The sequence below is a fragment of the Nelumbo lutea genome, chromosome 1, assembly GCF_056320005.1.
Source record: "Nelumbo lutea isolate HS-2025 chromosome 1, American lotus-T2T, whole genome shotgun sequence".
NCBI lineage: Eukaryota > Viridiplantae > Streptophyta > Magnoliopsida > Proteales > Nelumbonaceae > Nelumbo > Nelumbo lutea.
In genome coordinates, this window is record NC_142684.1 from 116,840,265 (window position 1) to 116,861,407 (window position 21,143).

Here is a 21,143-nt window from a genome sequence, read left to right on the forward strand (position 1 = left end):
AAAAAAGGCCGACATGTGGGGGCATTTGTTCCGATTGAATTGTTCAAATGACTGAAATACCCCTGGAGCCGTTGTTGTCTTCCAATCTCTTGGGCGGCAATAACTTGCCACGAGCGCCATTATTGAAGGGCCAGGTCCCGCCATTGAATGGACCACCGATGACCGACCTCGTGTGTTTGTTTGTACTTTGCAGAGCAATTTTATTTGTATTGGCTGCATTTGTTTCCAATGCAAATGCAAATATGTACCATGCATTTTTTTACTCATCCCAGTTCATGAGTGCAAAGTCGGTTTAAGAGTTAGTATGGCTTTTGCACTCTTCTCGTTTGTTTGGAATTTATATAAATCAGGGCACAAATTTGTTGTCATTTGTTTGAAATCAATGCAAACTATGAGAGCAAATATAAATGCTCTGACTACATAGTGTGTTTTTTCCAATAATAACCACCATTTTGTGCAAGAAATTTGGACCATCCATTGTTACAACCATAGTGATAGCAAATGTGGATGTGAGCTCAGCCTAATATTGTTTGAGGCCAATTGGTCGAGCTTGCCAAAATGGTTACAATCCTGAGTCCACAATTCAGCTAGTGGTAGCTAATCCATACCGGTCTTTCATATATGAGAGGTTTCTTCTAGTAGAAATTGGCTTAAATTAGTGTGAAGGAATCCTTACAATTTTCATGCAGGAGAGAGACATTTTCTTAATTGTATTGCAATCCTACACAAGAGCTTGCTTAGACAGTTAGAAGTTCCACACCATCATCGAGTTTCTTTAAATCCAGGCTCGTACATAGATTTGTTTTCCGATCCATTATCCAATTCTACATTGACTACATATGTGGGAAAATTAAGATGATGGGTTGGATCTCCCTCAAATTAAGATGATGTCGACTATATGGGCAGACCCATATTTTGTTAAATATCAGTCTATATATCTGCTCATCTGATAACAAATATGAGAATGATAACTATATCACTCTATATCTGCTCATTTGTTGAATCTCCTTCCCATTCTTATTCAATCCATTCACATTTCATTAAAATATGAGATATTCTAACACACCCTAAACAATCCATCCACATTTCCTACTCAATCCATTCATATTTCATTGAAGGTATCGTCAGCCTTCAAACAATGATACTTGATAACAATTTGCATTCACAATTACTAATCAATCCATTCACAAATCATTGAATGTCACGTCAGTCTTCAAACAATAAGGCCTGATAAATATAAGTGACCTGCTAACAACTGATAAATATACAATGATGAGATCAATTTATCTGATCTGATAATGAACACAAAGGATAGCTACATGAAAACATGATGAAATGTGGTTCCTGCTATAAGTGATCCATAGTAGATGATAAAATCAGATCTGATAATGATAATGATAATGATAATGATAAGTGATCCAACATGTGGTTCCTTCTCAATATAAGTGACCTGCTAATGGTAATATAATAAAAAGGAATACATGAAAACAAGCCCATGACCATAACATAAGACAAAACACACACACACACACACACTCCTAGTGTTTAGTTCAGTTGCATTTAAATCATCCCTATCTCTCTCTTTCCCCCTCTCTCTCATATATATATATATATAGCCTTCCAAATGATTTGGCTAATTAAACAACACCCATGCCACAATCCCAGTGAAAAATTCAATGATGCCTCCTATCAGATATGACCTAATTGTTGATGTGGATGGTTCTACAACCAACTTCTCAAAGGAATATGTTGTATCTAACTGTACTTCACAATACTTATGGTATACATCTTCAGCTTCTTCTCGACTATTATATGAACAATAAGAATTCCCTCTGAATCTAGCAACTTACTTTTGACACTCGGGCCATGAGTCATTCACACCTGGCTTTCTCCCCTTGAACACTATTGAGCAAGAGAAAGAAGAAGAGAAGAAGGAAGGAGATAGAAGAGGCTGGCGGATTTAATGCCTCAAAAGAACTTGCTTCATGCGAGTGAAGCATTTGTATTTATACTATACTGGTCGTACAACACAAGTGGTATAGAAATTACAAAAATACCCCTCAAGTTGGAGCATAAATATCAATCATGCCCAACTTGTCACAGAGATCTTAATGTCTGGAATGGTTTAGCCCTTTTGTAAAGATGTCTATTAGTTGGTCTTCAGAGCTTATATATGGAGTGCATACTTCGTCTTCAGAGCTTTTGTAAAGATGTCTACTAGTTGGTCTTCAGAGCTTATATATGGAGTGCATATTAATCAACTCCAATGTGCTTTGTTCTATTATGTAGTTGAAAGAATGGTAGGATCCATCTAATGGACGCCAAGAAAGGTGCGGAATGAGTGAGCGAATTTCAAAAATTTTCCTACCTTCTCCCAACTGAGAATCATATTCCTTAAATCTAGAATACAATATTCAAGGATTCTACTTGAACCATAATCAAACCAAATCTGAAACCTAAAGGGAACAGGAAGGATTATACCTGATCTGGAGAAACAATAGAAGATACCAATATCCGATCCTGCTGAAGATGACACAGCTGTGGATGGAACGGAACCAGCAGGGTGCGTCCTACACACTAGATCCTTCACAAGAACCCACTGGAAACTCTGAACACTGAATTCTTTTCAGTCTTTTCTGCAAGACTGATGTCAAGAACTGATTTCTTGACTTCTTTCTCCTACAAAGATCGAATCTTACAAGAGGGGTTGGCGGCGGCTGGAGGAGAACTCCTGGGACGAAGATGGCTGAACAGCTTTTTCTTCTCTCTCTGGAGTTTTGAGATCTAATCTATATATGCAGAAGACTTTCTTCTCTCTTCGAAAAACTTGGTTCGAAATTTGGTATATTCGAATTAGCTTTCTACTCCTTTCTTCTTGATTAAGAAATCCTCCTAATTAGGAGTTATCCCAATCCAAATCAATATTTGGATAAGGGATAATCTTAATCCTATCTGCAGATTAAGTTAGTTTACTCCTAATCTTATCAGGAGGTTACCAGATTCAAATCTGATTTGAATTTGGTCTCCCAGAGTGGATAAAGTCAAAAGCCCAATCATTTTTACTAACATTAATCTCAGATTCACCCCATAGATGGGTGATCATATCAGCCCAGCTCGTAATGGGCTTTTGGCCCATTAAGTGTTCAGTGTTTAACTAGTTTCCAATCTGCTGCCCAGTTGGACTTCTTTGTATGGCATGGGACCCAAGCATTGATCTACACACCAGCCACATGGGTTCGGCCTAGCCGAATTCACTGAAAACTCAGTGACCCCTTGAGCCCATCACATGGACTCTATAGGCCCAACACTTACATTAAGTGGTCCCTGGGCCAAGCCATCTTATAAAAACCCAAGGACTGTGGGCAGGTGCAAGATTAGCCCATCAGGTATTATCCTAAATGGTCTTACACTTAACCTCTCAGCCCTTAATGATCAAGCATTGCCCGACAAGAGAAGACCTCTCCCTCGGCTGCAAAGAACAGTGTCGCACTCTCTACTCACATGGATCCTAGGAATTAAAACCTTTTGCAAATCTTTTGAAACCGTATATATACATTTATATATATATTAATTTTGCAAAACAAAATTCCAACGATTGAAATCAATTGCTGGCAGTTTGGTTTCTATCAGAGAGAGTGCATTCCTGATCATTACCATTGTCCGACAAAGGGACTGATCTTGTCACTATGATCACTCACTCAGATGAATTCTTAGACTGTCCCAACATGCCCAGGTTTTGAACCCCGCTAAGGATCTCACTGATTGACATATCAAAGACAGCCCGATCCGAAACCTAGTGAAGTGTCATAATCGAGTCCAGGGGTCAGGTGTAACTTTCCAGTTTTGCCCATCTGTCTCCAAGATCTAGGGCAATACTGGAAATCTGGTACAGTTCAAGGATTCAAGCAATCTCATACTACATGTGCCTTGGGTCTTACCCTGATTTCCAAAACAAACCATCCAAACACTTGGTGGCACATCAGCATCAGCCTTGATAGGATAAATCTCCCCAGACTTATCCAATGGCTGTGAACATTTAAAACTAACAAAAGTCTCTATAAGTGTCCAGATTTAGGGTCTTACATAGAAATATACCAAACAACATGAATCAAACATGTACTTTGTTTATTTACACTAAATGTCAAAAGTACATCAAATTGGATTGAAGCTAAGGGCATACAAAACTGTCTAATAGTACCAGGTTAGCAGCAATACTTATAGTTGCCTTGTTATCACAGAGTATAGTCATGGGTTTGTCCATTGGAAAACCCAATTCGCGCAACAAATTCTTTATCCACATACCTTTGGCTACTCCGTGTGCCATTGCACGGTACTCAGCTTTAGCACTGGATCTAGCCACCACCGTTTGCTTCTTACTCCTCCAAGTAACAAGGTTCCCACCTACAAAAGTGCAGTAACCACTAGTAGACCTTTTGTCACTTTGAGATCCAGCCCAGTCCGCATCTATATAAATTTCAACTCTCAAATGTCCATGTTTCTGGAATAATAAGCCAGCACCAGTGAACTTCTTAAGATACAGCAGTATCCTCTCTACTGCTTCAAGATGAGTGGTCCTAGGTGCATGCATGAACTAGCTGAGGACACCAACAACATATGCTATGTCTGGACGGGTCATAGAGAGGTACAACAATCTCCCTACAAGCCTATGAAATTGCTTCACATCTTTAAGAGGTTCACCTTGGCTGTCACTTAACTTATGGTTGGGGTCAATGGGAGAGTCATCTGGTTTAACCCCAATCTTTCTAGTGTTTTAAGCAAGTCTATGACATATTTCCTTTGGGAGATAAATATACCCTTTCTTACAGTGTGTGATCTGACTGACATTGCTTGTATCCCCTTTGCTGAACTGCAATATGAAATCTGCTGAACCAAGCTCTTGGTGATTACTTCAGCCCATATAAAAACTTATTTAACTTGCACACTTTATGTTCATTTCCTTAAGCCAGAAAACCGGGGGGTTGAACCATATAAACTTCCTCTTCAATGTCACCATTCAAGAAGGCACTCTTGATGTCGAGATGATGTAGATCCCAATTCAAATTAGCAACAAGAGAGAAAAGTACTCTAATAGAATTCATTTTGGCAACAGGGGCAAAGGTTTCCACATAATCAACTCCATATATTTGAGTAAACCCCTTTGCCACTAAACGAGCTTTATACCTCTCAACGGTTCCATCAGCCCCATGCTTAATAGTGAACACCCATTTACATCCAACTGGATCCTTTCCCTTAGGGAGATCAACAAGTTCCCACGTGCCATTCTTATGAAGAGCATCAATTTCTTCCTTCATGGAATTTATCCATTCTGGTACTAAGAGAGCTTCTGCCACATTCTTGGGAATAGAGATACTGTCAATGGAGGTAAGGAATGTACGAAATGAAGGTGAGATGCTCTCATAGGAAACAAAGTTGGAAATGGGGTGTTTAGTGGTACACAACCTAACACCTTTCCTATGGGCAATAGGAAGGTCAAGATCATTAGCAACAGGGAGGTCAGAACCATCATTGGGAGTCAAGTTACCTGAGAAGGTAAAGTAACAGGGCCACTCTCAAAAGCCACTCTCAGAAGGTAAAGTAATAGAGCCCCACACATCAGAATGCACAATGTGAAAAGGAAACTCAGATTTACTATTTTTTAAAGGAAATGAGTTCTACAATGCTTGCTTAACTGACACGTTTGACAAGAGAAATCAGAAACAAACACTAACTTACACAGTTCTGGAAAAACAACTTTCAAGAACTCAAAAGACAAATGACTCAGACGACAATGCCACAAATACATTTTACTCTTTCTGAACTGACTCATAGACTCTGTAATATGAAGGCCAGCCATTTTCTCCAGTATATAGAGTCCATCAACCATACGTCCCCTACCAATCGTCCTCCCCGAGGCTAGATCCTAAATCACACAATAGGAAGGGAAAAATGTCACAGAACAGTTTAAGGAATTTGTAATACTACTGACTGAGAACAAATTCATAGGAAATTTTGGAATATGAAGAACATCAGAAAGTTTAAGGCCGAGAGGAAGAGAGAGAGTTCCCTGACCAACTATGGAAGTGTATGAACCATCAGCTAGTCTCACTTTATCTCTTCCGGAAAGAGGGTGATAAGTTTGAAAGTAAGAGGACATACCAGTCATGTGTTTTGATGCTCCAGAATCAATTATCCATGGAGAGTCAAGGTTGTGAGAAGCAACATGGAAAGTTGTGGCAGGATTACCTGACGTGGATGCAAATGAGGTTGTGGGAGGAGCATCCATCTAGCGAATTATTCTACCATAAATCTCCAGATGGTCATAGAAGGAGTTTACAATGTCCTCCCTTGGGTCAGATCCAGAGTAGCTATGTTGGCCATGTGGTGTTTGAATCACAATAGAAGTGGAGGGTTGATTCTCCCGAGTAACCATGTTGGTCATGTGGTGTTTCTTGGTACCTTGTTGCCCGGGCCTTCTAATTACATCTGAGCCTTGCTTCTTAGGTAGATCTTGAGCCCATTTTGGTTTCCCATGAAGATCCCAACAAGTATCTTTGGTGTGTCGGGGCTTATGACAGTTAGTGCACCACAATTTCTCTTTATCATTTGTTTTCTTCTGGAGATCCCCTCTCTTGGAAGAAGATCCACCACTAGTAGAGGCATGCCCTTTTGCTGCCAACACAATTGCATCCCCTCCGATGTTGTTCATCAAGTTTCTCCTACTCTCTTCAGACTGGACAAGAGCATAGACCTCCTGAATTGATGAAAGATCCTTAGAATTGAGAATTTGTACTCTGATGGATTCATAGATACGATTGAGACCATGCAAAAAGGCAAACACTCTTTGCTATGAGATGAGTTTCTTATACAATTTGGCATCTTCATCACCCTTCCAATCAATATTCTGGTAATGGTCCAACTCCTTCCAAACAGAGGTCAAGTCAGAGTAATAAAGTGATAAACCTCTCTCCCCCTGTTGACAAGTAGATGATGCTGCTTGCAGTTGATAGATCTTGGCATAGTGTCGTAGTTCAGAATATGTGGATTTTGCCTGTTCCCATATCTCATTTGCAGTTTTAGCCCACATGAAGTTTTTCCTTATTTGTGGTTGCATGGAGATCAAGAGCCACGACATAACCATAATATTCTTCTAATCCCATCTATCATGTTCAGCATTTCCAGAATGTGGTTCTTTGATTCTTCCATTTATATAGCCTATTTTTCCCCTTGCAGTTATATATAACTTGATCCCTCTTGACCACTATAGGTAATTTAACCCATCAAGAGGAACAACAACCATAGAGAATGATAGGTCACTGCCCCCACTTATTCCATTCAACATTGTGGAGATTCCGAATGTGGCTGAATCTTCACTATTCATGATTCCAGGTTTAAGAGTATACAAAAACCAAGGCACACTGCCTTACAGAGCTGCTACAGTCCACAACTAGGCACTTGTTGATTTTCGGTTTCATAAGAACCAAGTACAAACACTGCAGCTGCAGTACTAGTTTGTATGACCTACAGTTTGTAGGAGTCCACAGAACAACATACGAACACTGCACTTGCAGTGTAACCAGGTCTGAATGACCTACAGTTTTACAACTTTCATGCAACTTCTCAATAGGAACATAAATACAAAGTGGTAGTTCACCACACACTTAATCGGCTAATACCAATTTCAGGGCAGCCGAATAGTCACTGAGTGTTTAGGGCATCAACCGTTACTTAGAGTAGCTGAATAGCAGTAACACACAAGAGAAGAGAAAAAAATGTAGCCGAACTGTCACCCTACTTAGATTTTAGGGCATTAATAGTTCATTGAAGAGAGCAAGAAGAGAACAATAAAAAAAAACTTCAGTTGAGTACCAGGTCACCCGATCAATGGATAGGCAGTACACTCTTGGACACCATCTTCTCTGCAAGCCAGAACCCTTCTTCATACATCAGGTGATAGTTTTCTACAATCTTCTCAGCCGAGCAACTACAGATACCATCACCTGGGTTGGAGGATGAAAAAAAACTTCGTAGCAGAACCCTTTTCTGTGCTAGGAAGTTGAACAGTCAAGCTGATTCTACTCGGCATTGGAGACTAACCGCAACACTAGAGAATGATTTCTCTTCCTTGCCTTTGAACATCAGGAATATAGTGACCTCAGCTGGTTGTTTTCCAGGCCCGGACGGTTCCGCTCTGATACCATGTTGAGCAAGAGAAAGAAGAGGAAGAGAAGAAGGAAGGAGATAGAAGAGGCTGGCGGACTTAATGCCTCAAAAGAACTTGCTTCATGTGAGTGAAGCATTTGTATTTATACTATACTGGTCGTACAACACAAGTGTATAGAAATTACAAAAATACCCTTATGGGCACTAAATCTATGTATAGTACATACAATAACATCTATCAACAAACACAACATAGGATTTTTTTCATCCTACACACCTCATCATTTTGACAAGTTTATGTGAGTACATTGCAAAGCAACAAACATATTATGGCATACTACAGACAAAGAGATATAACAAGAAAGTTCCATTATATCAATAAGTCAAAAGTATCATTGTATAAGTAAGTACTAAAAAGAGTGTTAAAAGCTACTATAGTTGCCACAGTTAATATGTTTTATCAACAAGTGCATCAAGCTAAGTTATAACAAAAAAGGGTAGAAGTGTTAAAGTTCCATTGTCTAAACTTCATAATAAGAGAAGAGGTACTACTGCATTCCACCAAAACCAGTCATCTTAGATATGATGGATAGGACCATTTGAGCCCTAAATGGCTTGTCCCTCGCAAGGAAAATCTTTGCTTCCTTCTCATGTTCACCTAGGTACCCAAAGATAGTGTTCCGGACTTGGATGTCATACCCTTCCAAGTCCATAACTTCCTTCCATAGACGGTTTAAGAAATCCATCTCAATCTCAATTGTAAGTGCAGATACAATTTTTGACATTGTAATATTCATTCTATCAATTGCATCAATAAAGTCCTGGTTGGGATTCGGTTTTGATCCATGCACTCTTTCTTTTGAGCTTGAGGAACCTGCCCTCTAGTTGTTGTTGGTGACTGATTAAGTGCCATCTTCACATGTGAATTCATCAACAGTCAATGGGGTTGTTGCATCATCATTGAAATCAAGGTCATCCTCTTTAGCACCATAAACATCAGCATTACACTTAGTCATGGATTCAAACCCTGTCATAGCCTTGTCACCCGTAGGCTGATCATTTCCCATAACTGTTTGCATTTCCTCAAACATCTCCATCACCCTGCCTTTAACACACAGTGCAAGTGGATTGGCCTGCACTGTAGATGGCATCATTACTAGTTGCTAATTTTTAAACATTAATTAAAAAAACCAAATATGCTACATTTACCTTGATGTAATCATCCCAAACAACTGGATCAGCAATGATTTGATTCTTGGAATCATTCTAGCCGAAACCACTAGTCTCAAGCAACTTATTGGCTTCCATGTATATGGGTTTTAATGTTCTCATTCTACTCTTAATATGGGGTGTTCTCATATCATTATTGAAGCAAGCAGTCATCTCCTTGCATGCTGATGTGTATGCAGATGTCCAAAACCCCTTATCAATCTTACTGACCAATGCTACTTGGTCAACAAGTAGCTCAATCAATCATGGCATCAATCCATCTTACTTGTCGACTTCGATCACCCTTGCTGGACATAGTTTGAGAGACAAACAACACATCCTTTCCCTTATTGCCATCTTTCCTATTACTAATAGATGTTCCTATTGTATCTCTACTAGAGACTATCCCTGGCCAAAAGTATCTCATTTCATGCGGTAAATAAATAGCACAGACATGTACATACATTATTATAAAGAAATATTGAAAATACCTTTAGTAATCAACAACATAAAAGTAAGCATGTGCAATACAAAAATATGGTGTTTAAACAATATTGATGATATATTAAACTGTCTAACAAATAAGTCATGGATATCTAATAAAACAAATAAATTGGATGTTTTAAACATTATAAGAACTACAATCGATACAAATTGGTTCTAACAATGATGATGTACAATTAATCCAAATGCTACAACTCCTAATCATCTTCACAGTCTCCTCTAGTCCTGAAACATGTTTGACCCAATCTGGTCCCTAAATGTGGATCACCTTGCTAGTTCATTTCTTTGTATCCTTGGTGCAAGAGAATCTGCATTGGTGCTTTCTTCCACAAATTCATCCCCATCGGATGTACTTTGCATGTCTGCCTCACGGATCCCTTCTCGGGTGTACTGGTCAATCGGTCATGTGGATCAACTCCCATTATATGGTTGTGAAGCACACAACAAGCTATCACAATCTTGACCTGCGTGTCAAAGTTAAAATGTTGTGTTGCATCAAGAATTGCCCAACGCTTCTTCAGAACACCGAAAGCATGTTCCACTACATTTCTCAACGATAAATGTCTATGGTTGAAAATCTCCCGAGGGGACTTCGACAATCGCCCTTGTATCTCATTGAGGTGGTATCTGGTGCCTTGATAAGGTGCTAGGAATGTTTCTGTATCTGGCATCTACTAAGTAGTATTTTCCTATATTTCGTTGAGTGATCATTGGCAACAAGCAATTAGTTAAGACAATGGAGTCAACTTTTCGAGTATTAGAAAAGATGAAGTATCAATTTAAGTTACCTTCTGGGACGTGGAGTTTGCATTCCCTTCGCAAGGAATCATATAAGATTGTGGCATCAGTGGCTGAACCTCTCACCCAGCCAATACATAAGTGAATTTTAAATCGAATGTCACTACAACCATTACATTTTGTGTTGTTTTCCCCTTCCTACCACGAAACTTGCCTTGCTCCTCAACAGGCACTTTGCATGGGATATGGGTCCCATCAATTTTACCTATACAGTCCTACATTTAACTAAATTATGTTAATTTCATGATCTAGGGAGGTGCTAAGGTAAAAAGTGTAGTAATCTATTACATACCTTAAAAAATGGCATAAACCGGGAGTCATTCCTAATCTCTGGTGGTACTTGTTCTCTAGTAGGTTGTATAACCAACAAAATGTACAATCTAAGTACAAATACACATGACTTTGTGAAAATATCAAGTTATTATCTCTTGTGAACGCTCGAATGTAACATGTATGACACTATTCCTTTCATTATGCCTTATAGTGTGCAAAAACATTGCAACTTACTCTTCGACAGACATGTTAATGGTTGGCCGAAGTCCAGTATGGGTAATAAGTAAATGACTGAGGGAATCAAAACATGGACTTCTCATCCTAATCTGAGATAAACAATATGACTCACTACTAAATACAGTGTTAAGAAATGCTCCCTTCCATAGGCTTCTAACCTCTCGCACCCTTCGACTGGCAGATTCAGTATACTGTTTGACGATGACAACCATTGCAAGATATGTCATAATGGAACTAATGGCCGCACTGGTCCGCCTACGCTTGGCCATAGTGTCATGTGTTACCTCCATGCTTGACTGACAAGTCAAAAGAACCCATGAGAATTATCCAATATATTTATGAAAGGAATAGGTCGTTATAAAAGGAAAAAGCAATGCTTAGAGTGCTATTACAATGAAAGCACTATTTAGAGTTGTAAGCTTTGCACATTCAAGCTGTAAATCTTGCATCATGAGGTATCCCCCTTGGTGGATTCATGAGACTCTACCAAATTTGTGATCTATATTAAGAATTGTCAGATAAATTTCAAAACAGTTATGAACTGCAATTTCAGGTTGTAGCTTATTAGCCTCTCCAAGAGTAGCCAACTGAGTTGGCTAAAGCCGACCAGATATAAACCTTAGAATTGGGTTTGTGCAGATTGACTTTATATAGGTTAGGGTTGGTTTCACCCTAGTTCTATCTAATCTTTACTGTGAGGGGAAAATTGAATCATGCAACACTTATCCACTACATCTGATAAGTCAATGCTTATGTAGAAGTCTAACCATATATGATCAACCTCTATCCTCTAGAAGTAGAGTTATTTTTCAATTTGTTATCGATTCTTCACTTGTAAATTGTATGATGTATGCAATATGGATAGACCCATATCAATAGGATCTCAGTCTGTACCCTAAGAATAACCCTGTTAAAAAAGACAGTCACAAACAACAGAGTAAGTCCCCTAAGAATAACCCTATTAAAAAATTGGATCTACCACAACTAGCTTTAGTAGTAAGGAATTTTTTACAAAGATAAAACCAGAGGCAAATGGGGAGTTCAATTTAATCTTTGTCTTGCTTCCAGCTTGGCCTGAGAAGTAGGACAACTGCAAATTGTGTCTTGGGCCTAGTTTGGTTCATTACCAAGCTATCAAATTCAAGTATCATAGAATTTGAGTTTTTCGGTTATTGCTATCATGGCTACTATTATATTTTCAATATTCAAGTGAAGGTGCCAACAATTACCTCGGTACCAGTGGACCCTTACTTTAAGTCCTTCAATCCTAAAATCTTCGAGATACAGATATCTTGGGACATATCTATGTTGGACCTTAATTTGTTGGGACATATCTGTGTAATGTTCCAACAAACAATAAGAATTGGTTCTATCCATGCCTCCCTTAGCCAAATTGGCAGCAAGTGGAACAAGATGTTTACATTAGCAACAAACCCACTCTAAACCTCCCCCTCCTTAATACTTCACCTTCATACACTAGATCCAAACATCAAAATCATATGAAGATAGAAAGGGATTTTTTTTATGCAATGGATTGGTATTAAAAAATGCATCTTATTTGGTAGGGGCTAGACTGTCTAGCTTTATAAAAATGCATCAGTTTCTTTGTCAAGGAGGTAAAGGAAGAAGAAAAGAGTAAATTGGTTGGTAATGTTTTCAATAATGTTGCTCCAAACTATGATCTGATGAATGATTTAATGTGTTGGATTACATAGGTTGTGGAAAGATAGGTTAGGTCCTTTATGAAGACCTAGATATGCATCATAAGTCCTTAATTTATAGTGGTTTATCCATTAGTTTATTTACATATTTTTATATTTCTTACTTAAGTTTTTTCAAGGTTGGTTTTCGAACTCAGTCCATTTCTTGTAATGGAATGGAATAGATGTTGCTGGTGGGACAGGTTAGCTTTGTGCAGCCATTTTGGTAAACAAATTAAAGCATTTATACAAAGGCTACAAAGAACGTGAAGAGGAAAAAAACTATTCTTTGGGTTGTAGTGAAACAAAACATTGAACAAATTCTCAATTACCTTCCTAAAGTAACTCATGGGTTGTAGTGCTGCCAATGTGCTTAGATAAAACTTGAACAAATTCTCAATAACCCACTGTTGCTAATATTCTTAGATAAAGCTTGAACAAATTCCCAATAACCAGTGTTGCTAATGTGCTTAGATAAAACTTGATGCATTGTCATCCCAAATATCTAATTTATCATTGGTCCAAACTTTTCAATTTAATTTGGAAATAATTGGGTAAAGGGAACCATGAGTAAAGTTGCATGAACCAATTAAATATTGCATTATTTTTAGTATAAGTCAATTTAATATTGCATTATTTTGAACATTCAATCTCTCCGTTGAAGCAAAATACCGGATCTGTGAAGCTCAAGACAAATCTAACATTACCTTGTGTAGATCGAAGTGAAGATCTTCAACCTCCTATCAGATCGGCACAAAACACAAGATACTGATTGCCGACCACCGACAACTATGCCTTGATCGGAGATGGAGGTGAGAAAGTACCGTTAGAAGGCGGTGGCGCAACAGACCTCCTCTCACCCGAAACATCTATTTTTCTCACATAGATGAAAGCAAATGCATACCCTAATTACATCGTCAAGCGAAGAGAGCAAGATTGCATAAAAAAAATCGATGCAATAATGCACTCTTCGTTCGATACATTCATGTTAGAAAAAACGGTTTTGCACTCATTTTTGATACATATATGTATTGCAAACAAACACTTGCAAACGCAAACCGGAGTACATAAATACCCCGGTTCGATGTTTGTATCGCAAACAAACACAGCCATTGTTGCAAACTACAAATGCATAGAAGCGAGAGCGTAAACTGATTTACGTATGGAAATAGGGTACAGCATGGGTTGGCCCGATCTGAGTTAATGTTTTACACCACTTCGAAGTCAGGTTGACTCAAATTTTGACCAAAGTTCAATCCAAATTCGCACAAATTGTAACCATTCTGGTTGTGTTTGGTTGCACTGCAAGTAAATTTTGTATTGATGCAAATTAAAGGTAATGCAAATGATTTTGGGCCAAATTTTGATTTATTATTTCAAATTTTACCTTATTTTATTTGTAATACAAATGAAGTAAAATAAAACTTGAAACGGAATGAAGTAAAACCCAAAACAAAATTAGACCGAAAATTGCTTTTTCATACATTTGTATTAGTGCAAGTAAGATTGCGGTGCAACCAAACATAGTTAAGCTCGGTTTGGAAGGAGTACAAATACAAATATGTACAGTAAATACATGCAAAATAATAGAAAAAACAAGTTTTACACTCTACATATTTGTATTTGTACTTCTTCCAAATTGGAACTAATGATGTCAAGTTGGATTTGGCACATGATTCACCTCTATCCAAATAAGGCAAAGTTTAGAAAGAGTGTAAATACAAATATGTACAGTATAAATACATACAAAATACAAGATTTTGTAGGTTTTACTATACTCCTTCCAAACAGAGTAAATTGTGTTTGGTGTGAAAGAAAAAGGTAGGAAATTTTCCTTCCTTTCAAACCAAATACACCCTAAGTGATTTAATCCCAATTTGACCAAGCTATCGCCCCTTCCCATATAATACACAGGAACGCCAATTTTCCTTGTCTCACCAAGTATCTTGCCTCTCCAACCCCATGGGGCTATCGCCCCTTCCCATATAATATATATATATATGTATGTATGTATGTATGGGTCATTTACTAAAATACCCCTATAGTTCCATGAATTTACTAAAACATCCCCTATAGTTTACAATCAATTTACTTAATCAACCTTCTATTAGATGATAGTGAAAAATTACAGTTTTAACCCTAACATCCATTCAAATAAATTTAATTAAAAAAAATAAAAATAAAAATACCATTTTTGCCCCTAATAAAACATGGACAACCACTTTATTTGGTTAATTTTGTTTTCTATACAAAAAAGTGTTAGGGCTACTTTTGGAATAAACAACCATCGATCCATGCCCTTGAACATTTTCCACCTTGTTTAGGTGATCATGTTACTATTTTCATATGGCAAAACAAATAATTTTTAATGAAAGGTTGATTAAGTAAATAGGTTGCAAACTATAAGGGGTGTTATAGTAAATGACCATATATATATATATATATATATATATATATATATATATATATATATATATAAGGTTCTACATGTCGATACGCCCAATATGGTGGTAGGGGCGTATTAGGTAGTATTAAACCTTTTTTTTTCAAAACCGGTTCAGGAGGCCGATTTAAGGCTCCTCCACCCCCTAAACCAATCAAAACCTCGATCAAAATATCGATACGCCTGATACGTCAATAAGGGCATATCGAGCGAATCAATACTGTTTTTTATTTTTTATTTTTTTCACAACTAGTTCAAGGGGGCCGATTTAAGACTCTTCCACCCCCTGAACCAGTCAAACTCTCAATGCACCCACTATAGGAATGTATTGAAGGGGTCCCGGAAGTATCAACCAATACTTTAAAACTTATATATATATATATATATATATATATATATATATCAACCAATACTTTAAGTAATGTTCTCAATGCACGATCAGATGTACATGTGGGGCACTGATGTGATCTAAGGGGTAGCATATCCCCAACCCGGATTAGATCCCAAGTGTCCACTAGAGTCAGCCAGAGACTTTACCGCCTTCTCAGTTAGCAGTTAGCACCTTGTCAGTGTCAACTTGTTTCATAAAATGAGAAAATATTGGAACCAGATGGCGTAAGTGTGGCACCTTGTTTCATAATTGAAACATGAAAGCTTTAATCATCTATAAATTTGTGCATAAATTCCAGCAATAGAAACCATGATTCCTAGTTCCTATAGCTTTCGAGTAAGAATCGGCCCCCAAACCCACAAGAAACCATTTATATTAAGTAGAGCTTCCAGTAGTATTCAAGTGTCCAAATCCAACTACGGACAAGAAACCATTTGATTAAACCGAATACAGATCTCAAAAATTAGATACATTTACAATCAATATTCCGATCGAATTTGGCTTCACCCAATTCGATCCGATTGAAGATCAGGTCTAACAATCAAAATCTGCCATCCAGAGTATACCTCTGATGTAAATTAAGCCTTGGTCAAGTAAATGACCCCAACACAGAACGAAAAGGAGAAAAGAGGAAGGAAAGGAAAAGAAAACCCCAGTTTAAAATTGTCAATACTCAATAGCACGTCAAGAATCAGATTGATTTTAGAACCCACTGCAATGCCAGAAACATGGTATTACATTTTAAAGAAAACTAGAGTAGTTTAGAGAGGCATATTAAAAAGGCATCCCCAATGAAAGGGATTTGATGTACAAAAGGGCATAAATGAATGCCACAACACCAAGAAACTTCTATTCATACAAATTGTGATAAAAGTATTACTCTAACGTTTTTTTTTTCTTCCGTAGAATCCTTGTCGACCAGGATGTTAATTTGTGCCAATCCCAAGCTTAACCCTAAGATGGCTGGGGGACAAAAAACAGTCAGTTGATGTTACTATGCACTACTGGTAAGTACATGACAACAATAAACTAGATAAACATCATAGTTGGGATAGTTCACTAGAATACAACAAAGTTTTACCAACGAAAGAAACTAAGATATCAAAACCAGAAATATTTAAACACATTAAGTCGATGGAATTCTCTAGCAGGAACTGATTAATGTCATGGCATGGAACACTAATGGTCATAAATCCAACCAAAATGTTTTACCTGGCTAATCCAGGCAACTCGTTCCAGAACACATTGTCATACAAAATGTCCCATGTATCTTTTCCAATAGATATTGCATAATGCTGCATTACTGCTTAAGGGGTGGGTGGAGAATGCAAGTCCATAACAAAAATAAGTACAGCAATTAAAAGAGAATAGAGAACAAAAAATAGTGAAAAAAAAAGTACAGCCAGATTACATTTTATAACCAGCTTTCCTATTTTTATTTTGTTTCATCCTTGCATTTTTGCTTTCCCTGATGATTAGTGAAATTTGTTATCTAAAAAAGGAAAAGAACACCAATTTCCCCAAAAGATATCTGAGTTTATTTCACCATTCCCTCCTTTTTGATGCATGACAATTGACAGGCTCACGAGGCAAATGCAAGGTACCTAAAGAGTTCTTTAAGGTGTTTGAGTAAGAAAGAAATGGTCAAAATAAAACCATGAAAAAACTCAGTACTCATCGATCAGAAAATAGAATTTTCCTTTCCTGAGATAAGAAAAGAATCTGTTTGTGTCTGCAACCACTGAAGTTGTCTTGATTTTGAATGGAAAATGCAAAGTGGAAGACCTATTTTTTACTTAAACCATTCTCAAGCATTCATTACCATCTTACAGTTCTTTTCTCCATGGTAAAATAACTCCAATAACTAATGACCAAAGAAAAAATGTTTTAGATTGCTTTCTATATATTCTCCCAAATGTAGTATCTCAAAAATAGGGATGACCATGGGCTAGGCCCAGTCACACAGCCCGAAAATTTCCATGCCAGACTATAAATGACCACCCCTATTTGAAAGTCTAAAACTCCCAAATTTAACAATAAAGATACACTCAGGCAAAAAAAGTTATAAAGAAAAAGACCAATGGTCCTAGCTAACTGGGGTCTTGGGAGAGGTTGGCTGGATATGGATCTAACCTCTGGCATTTTTAGCATGAAATAGCTTCTTTGTCATTTTTAGCAAAAATTATCAAGAGCAAAGGTAAAAATCACTATTTGCTTAGATTTGATAGATCCAATTAATCAAGACAAAAACGCCCAAAGCACAGATCAAAGAGTGAAAGCAGAAGCAGGACCTAAAACATTTTTTTTCAATCAGCAATAAAACATGACCTAAAACATGAGAGCACCAAAATTAAAAATAATTAGCATTGGAGTTTGAAGAGCAGTTGGACATACATATAGACATGTACTATATCAACTTTATTAAAAAAGTATATTTATCAGTTTAAAACCATTTCAACTCTTAATTAATACTAAAGCAACAAACAACCCAACTACGAAAGAAAATTTCCATTACAAGTGAAAGTGTAGAGGGGCTGAGAGATAGCAGACATGTATCTCCTAAAATCATGTGTGACATGTGAGAGAGACGTTTTTTTTTGGGTACCTGAAATCAAGCATGAGTGACAGTGGAGGTTTTCTTTTAGGCTATGTTTGGTTTGAAGGAAAAGGTAGAGAGAAACCTTTACAAATCTCGTATAGGTTTCTTTACCTTTCCCTTCCTTTCCTTACCTTTTCCTACAAACCAAATATAACCTTAGTTCCTAATACCAAAGATGGTTAGAGATTTAAATGGTGCATCTGGAAGTATCAAACCTACTTTTAAACAAATATGTGTGCAAAACATGCTCTGATAATTTTAGAGAGTATTAATTATAGTTGTTTTCCTGGGAGAATGTGAATCCATTCACTAAGGCTAGAACGTCACCCAATTTGCACAGATTGGGACTGCAGATCCATTTCTTATAGAAGCTGCTCAGTGTTTTTGAGAATCCATCTTTTCGAATTCATTTGTACTAAAGAAATACATCTAGAGTTTTCAAGTTCTATTATAGAAGTTGCTCAGATGCTTTTTGAGAATCCATCTTTTTTAAATCCATATGTACTGAAGAAATACATCTCTGATCACAATCTAAAGGGGTACAGTCATTTTCATGAACTATGGGAGTGGTTTGCTACATAGCCCAATAAGGGAGCATTATTTTTTAATCCAACTCAACAAAGCCTTATCCAAACTATATAGGGTTGGCTCTATAAATGGATACCTTTGTTAAGGCTAGACCAGATGCTGCTTTTGGCTATCCCAAGTCTTGGGAGGGCTGGACTGGATATGGACCTAGCCTGTGGCATTTTTAGCATGTATATGCATATATATAACCTTTTTTTATTGGAAATGGCATATGCATATGTATAACCTTAAATGAGAAAATGTAGTTAGTTTCTCATTTTGCATTGAAATGAAGAAACAGGACCATTTTCAAGAAATGAGGCTTGTATCAAATAATAGGAGATACTCAGAGAAGTTAATTTGTACACAATTCTGTTTCTTTTCATGAACCACTTCAATGAATTTCACAGTTTCCTAGAATATAACGATTATTCATCCAATATCATAATAAATTTCACATTTATGAAAATACCACAAAGAAAACCAAAGAACTGCAATAATACATAGGTGAGGACAACCAAGCATAGAAGATGGATGAAACAATCATGTGTGGTTTTGTTAAATGTTTGCCTTTATTTAGCACTTGTATATGCATGTTCAAAAAGAAATCAGGTTACTAGTATATGATGGAGGAAGTCCACGAAACTACTAAGACTGGTAGGAGTTGACAGCTTGACCGACTTCTATAAAACAGCTAAGCTGATGCAGGCAGGTAGTGCCTGATAAAATGGAAAACCGAATCTTGACTCTGATGAATGCAAATAGTGCAAAATACAATTCAAAATAGAATAGCACACAAAAATTTGGGATAAGGATTTGGTGTGTTGAGAATAACAGGTAACAAATAACATTCCCTTCTTCGTGGAATGACATTATCAATACAAGCCTGAATTGTAATATAAGGAACAAGTGGACAAGGCATAAGCCATAAAGTCATAAATAACAGAAATGAGTCGGTTTATATCCATGAGGAGAAATTTAGAACTGTTTTTTTTTTTTTTTTCATGAGGAGAAATTAAAAACTGTTCCAAGAAAAAACATAAATATCATTCACAAACCAATAGTTGGTTCAATTTTAAACAAAAAGCGGTTTAGTTTGGCAGCGTAGTAAACATGTGTACATCTAACATCTGAAAACGGAAAGGAAACCAGGAAGAAAGCACAAACATTACCTTCGATAAAACTCAGCTGCAGATCGTGATCCATTGTAGCAAATAAACCATAGCAACACGATCATCAATGTATCTATTAAAGTTAAGAAGCTACAAACACTACATACTAAGATATCCCCAGAAATTTATGAATTTTCTTCTCATTGTTATTACTTTTAGACCCCAGAAATGTATTCATTAAACTTTAATTAGGTTTGCAAATTTAAAATCTCCATCAATAAAAGAATGAAGTGTAACTAAGAGAGAGTATTGTAAGTAATTTACCAAAAAGAGTAAATGCAATACCAAATTAAAAAACTCACACAACTTATAGTTTCAGATTTTTAGTGCAAGTAAATCATTTCAAAACCGCAAACTTTCTAACCAAGGCCTCTTATTAAAAATATGAGGAGCAGTTGAGTTCTTATTCCAGCAAAACCCTGGATTCGAATGAAAAAAAAAAAAAACAAAACAAACAAACAAACAAAAGAAAAAAGAGAGGGAAATCGAAACTTTCGGAAATAAAAAGGAAGAAGGATACTGATCAGGTAACGTTCCCACCAATCCAACATGTACAGACCGAAGGTAACATTATAAAGGTAGATCTTGCGCTGAATCCAATTCATTACTCCAAATCTACCAAAAGACATAAAAACAAGCAGAAATCTTAGTAAGGATCTGCTAACGGAGAGACAAGCATACGCTGAAATTTTATAAAACAATTATCTGAAGGCATAAATAAGAGGAAACTATCAGGAGCGATAAGATCTAAGCATAAGAAAGATTGAATTAGAGACGGAAGAAAAAACCTCTTACCTTTTGTTTTCGCTGCTAGAAAATCTCTTGCAGCCTTTTTCTCTTGCAACGTCGTCCCGCGGCTGACAAGTTTTGCCCAATGATTTATATACTAGCAGGGACCCGTGCGATGCACGGAAAAATATGAATAATTTAATAATTTATTTTTCATTTAATGTTGATTTATAAAAAAATAATTATTGCTACTTGAATATGAATAAATAATTTTAATAATTTAATTTTATTAATAATTTGTAGTAATTTTAATAAATTTATTCATTTTATTATTTTTAAATAAAATTTTGATTAATTTTAA

General features: G+C 36.8%; 1 protein-coding gene across 2 annotated transcripts; it reads right to left on the reverse strand.

Annotated features, from left to right (window-relative positions):
• Positions 1 to 16,371: 16,371 nt before the first annotated feature.
• Positions 16,372 to 20,918, reverse strand: LOC148876990 (uncharacterized). Of its 2 annotated transcripts, XM_088979955.1 has the most exons (5): positions 20,849 to 20,918; positions 20,574 to 20,668; positions 20,054 to 20,126; positions 16,928 to 17,018; positions 16,372 to 16,678 (listed from the first exon to the last, which is right to left on the reverse strand). In XM_088979955.1, the coding sequence occupies exons 2-4, from the start codon at positions 20,656 to 20,658 to the stop codon at positions 16,964 to 16,966; spliced, it is 213 nt and encodes a 70-aa protein (XP_088836081.1). In that variant the 5' UTR covers positions 20,659 to 20,668; positions 20,849 to 20,918; the 3' UTR covers positions 16,372 to 16,678; positions 16,928 to 16,963. The 2 variants fall into 2 exon arrangements, with proteins under 2 accessions (XP_088836081.1, XP_088836084.1); XM_088979958.1 differs by lacking the exon at positions 16,928 to 17,018.
• Between the last annotated feature and the right edge of the window lie 225 nt (positions 20,919 to 21,143).

Excerpts from the sequence above, each read along its gene's own strand:
- LOC148876990 (XM_088979955.1), bottom strand. The coding sequence starts at position 20,658 with ATGAATTGGATTCAGCGCAAGATCTACCTTTATAATGTTACCTTCGGT. Across the intron at positions 20,127-20,573 it reads GTGGGAACGTTACCTGATCA|ATACATTGATGATCGTGTTG; the intron begins GTATCCTTCTTC and ends TAACTTTAATAG. Across the intron at positions 17,019-20,053 it reads GCAGCTGAGTTTTATCGAAG|TAATGCAGCATTATGCAATA; the intron begins GTAATGTTTGTG and ends CCCCTTAAGCAG.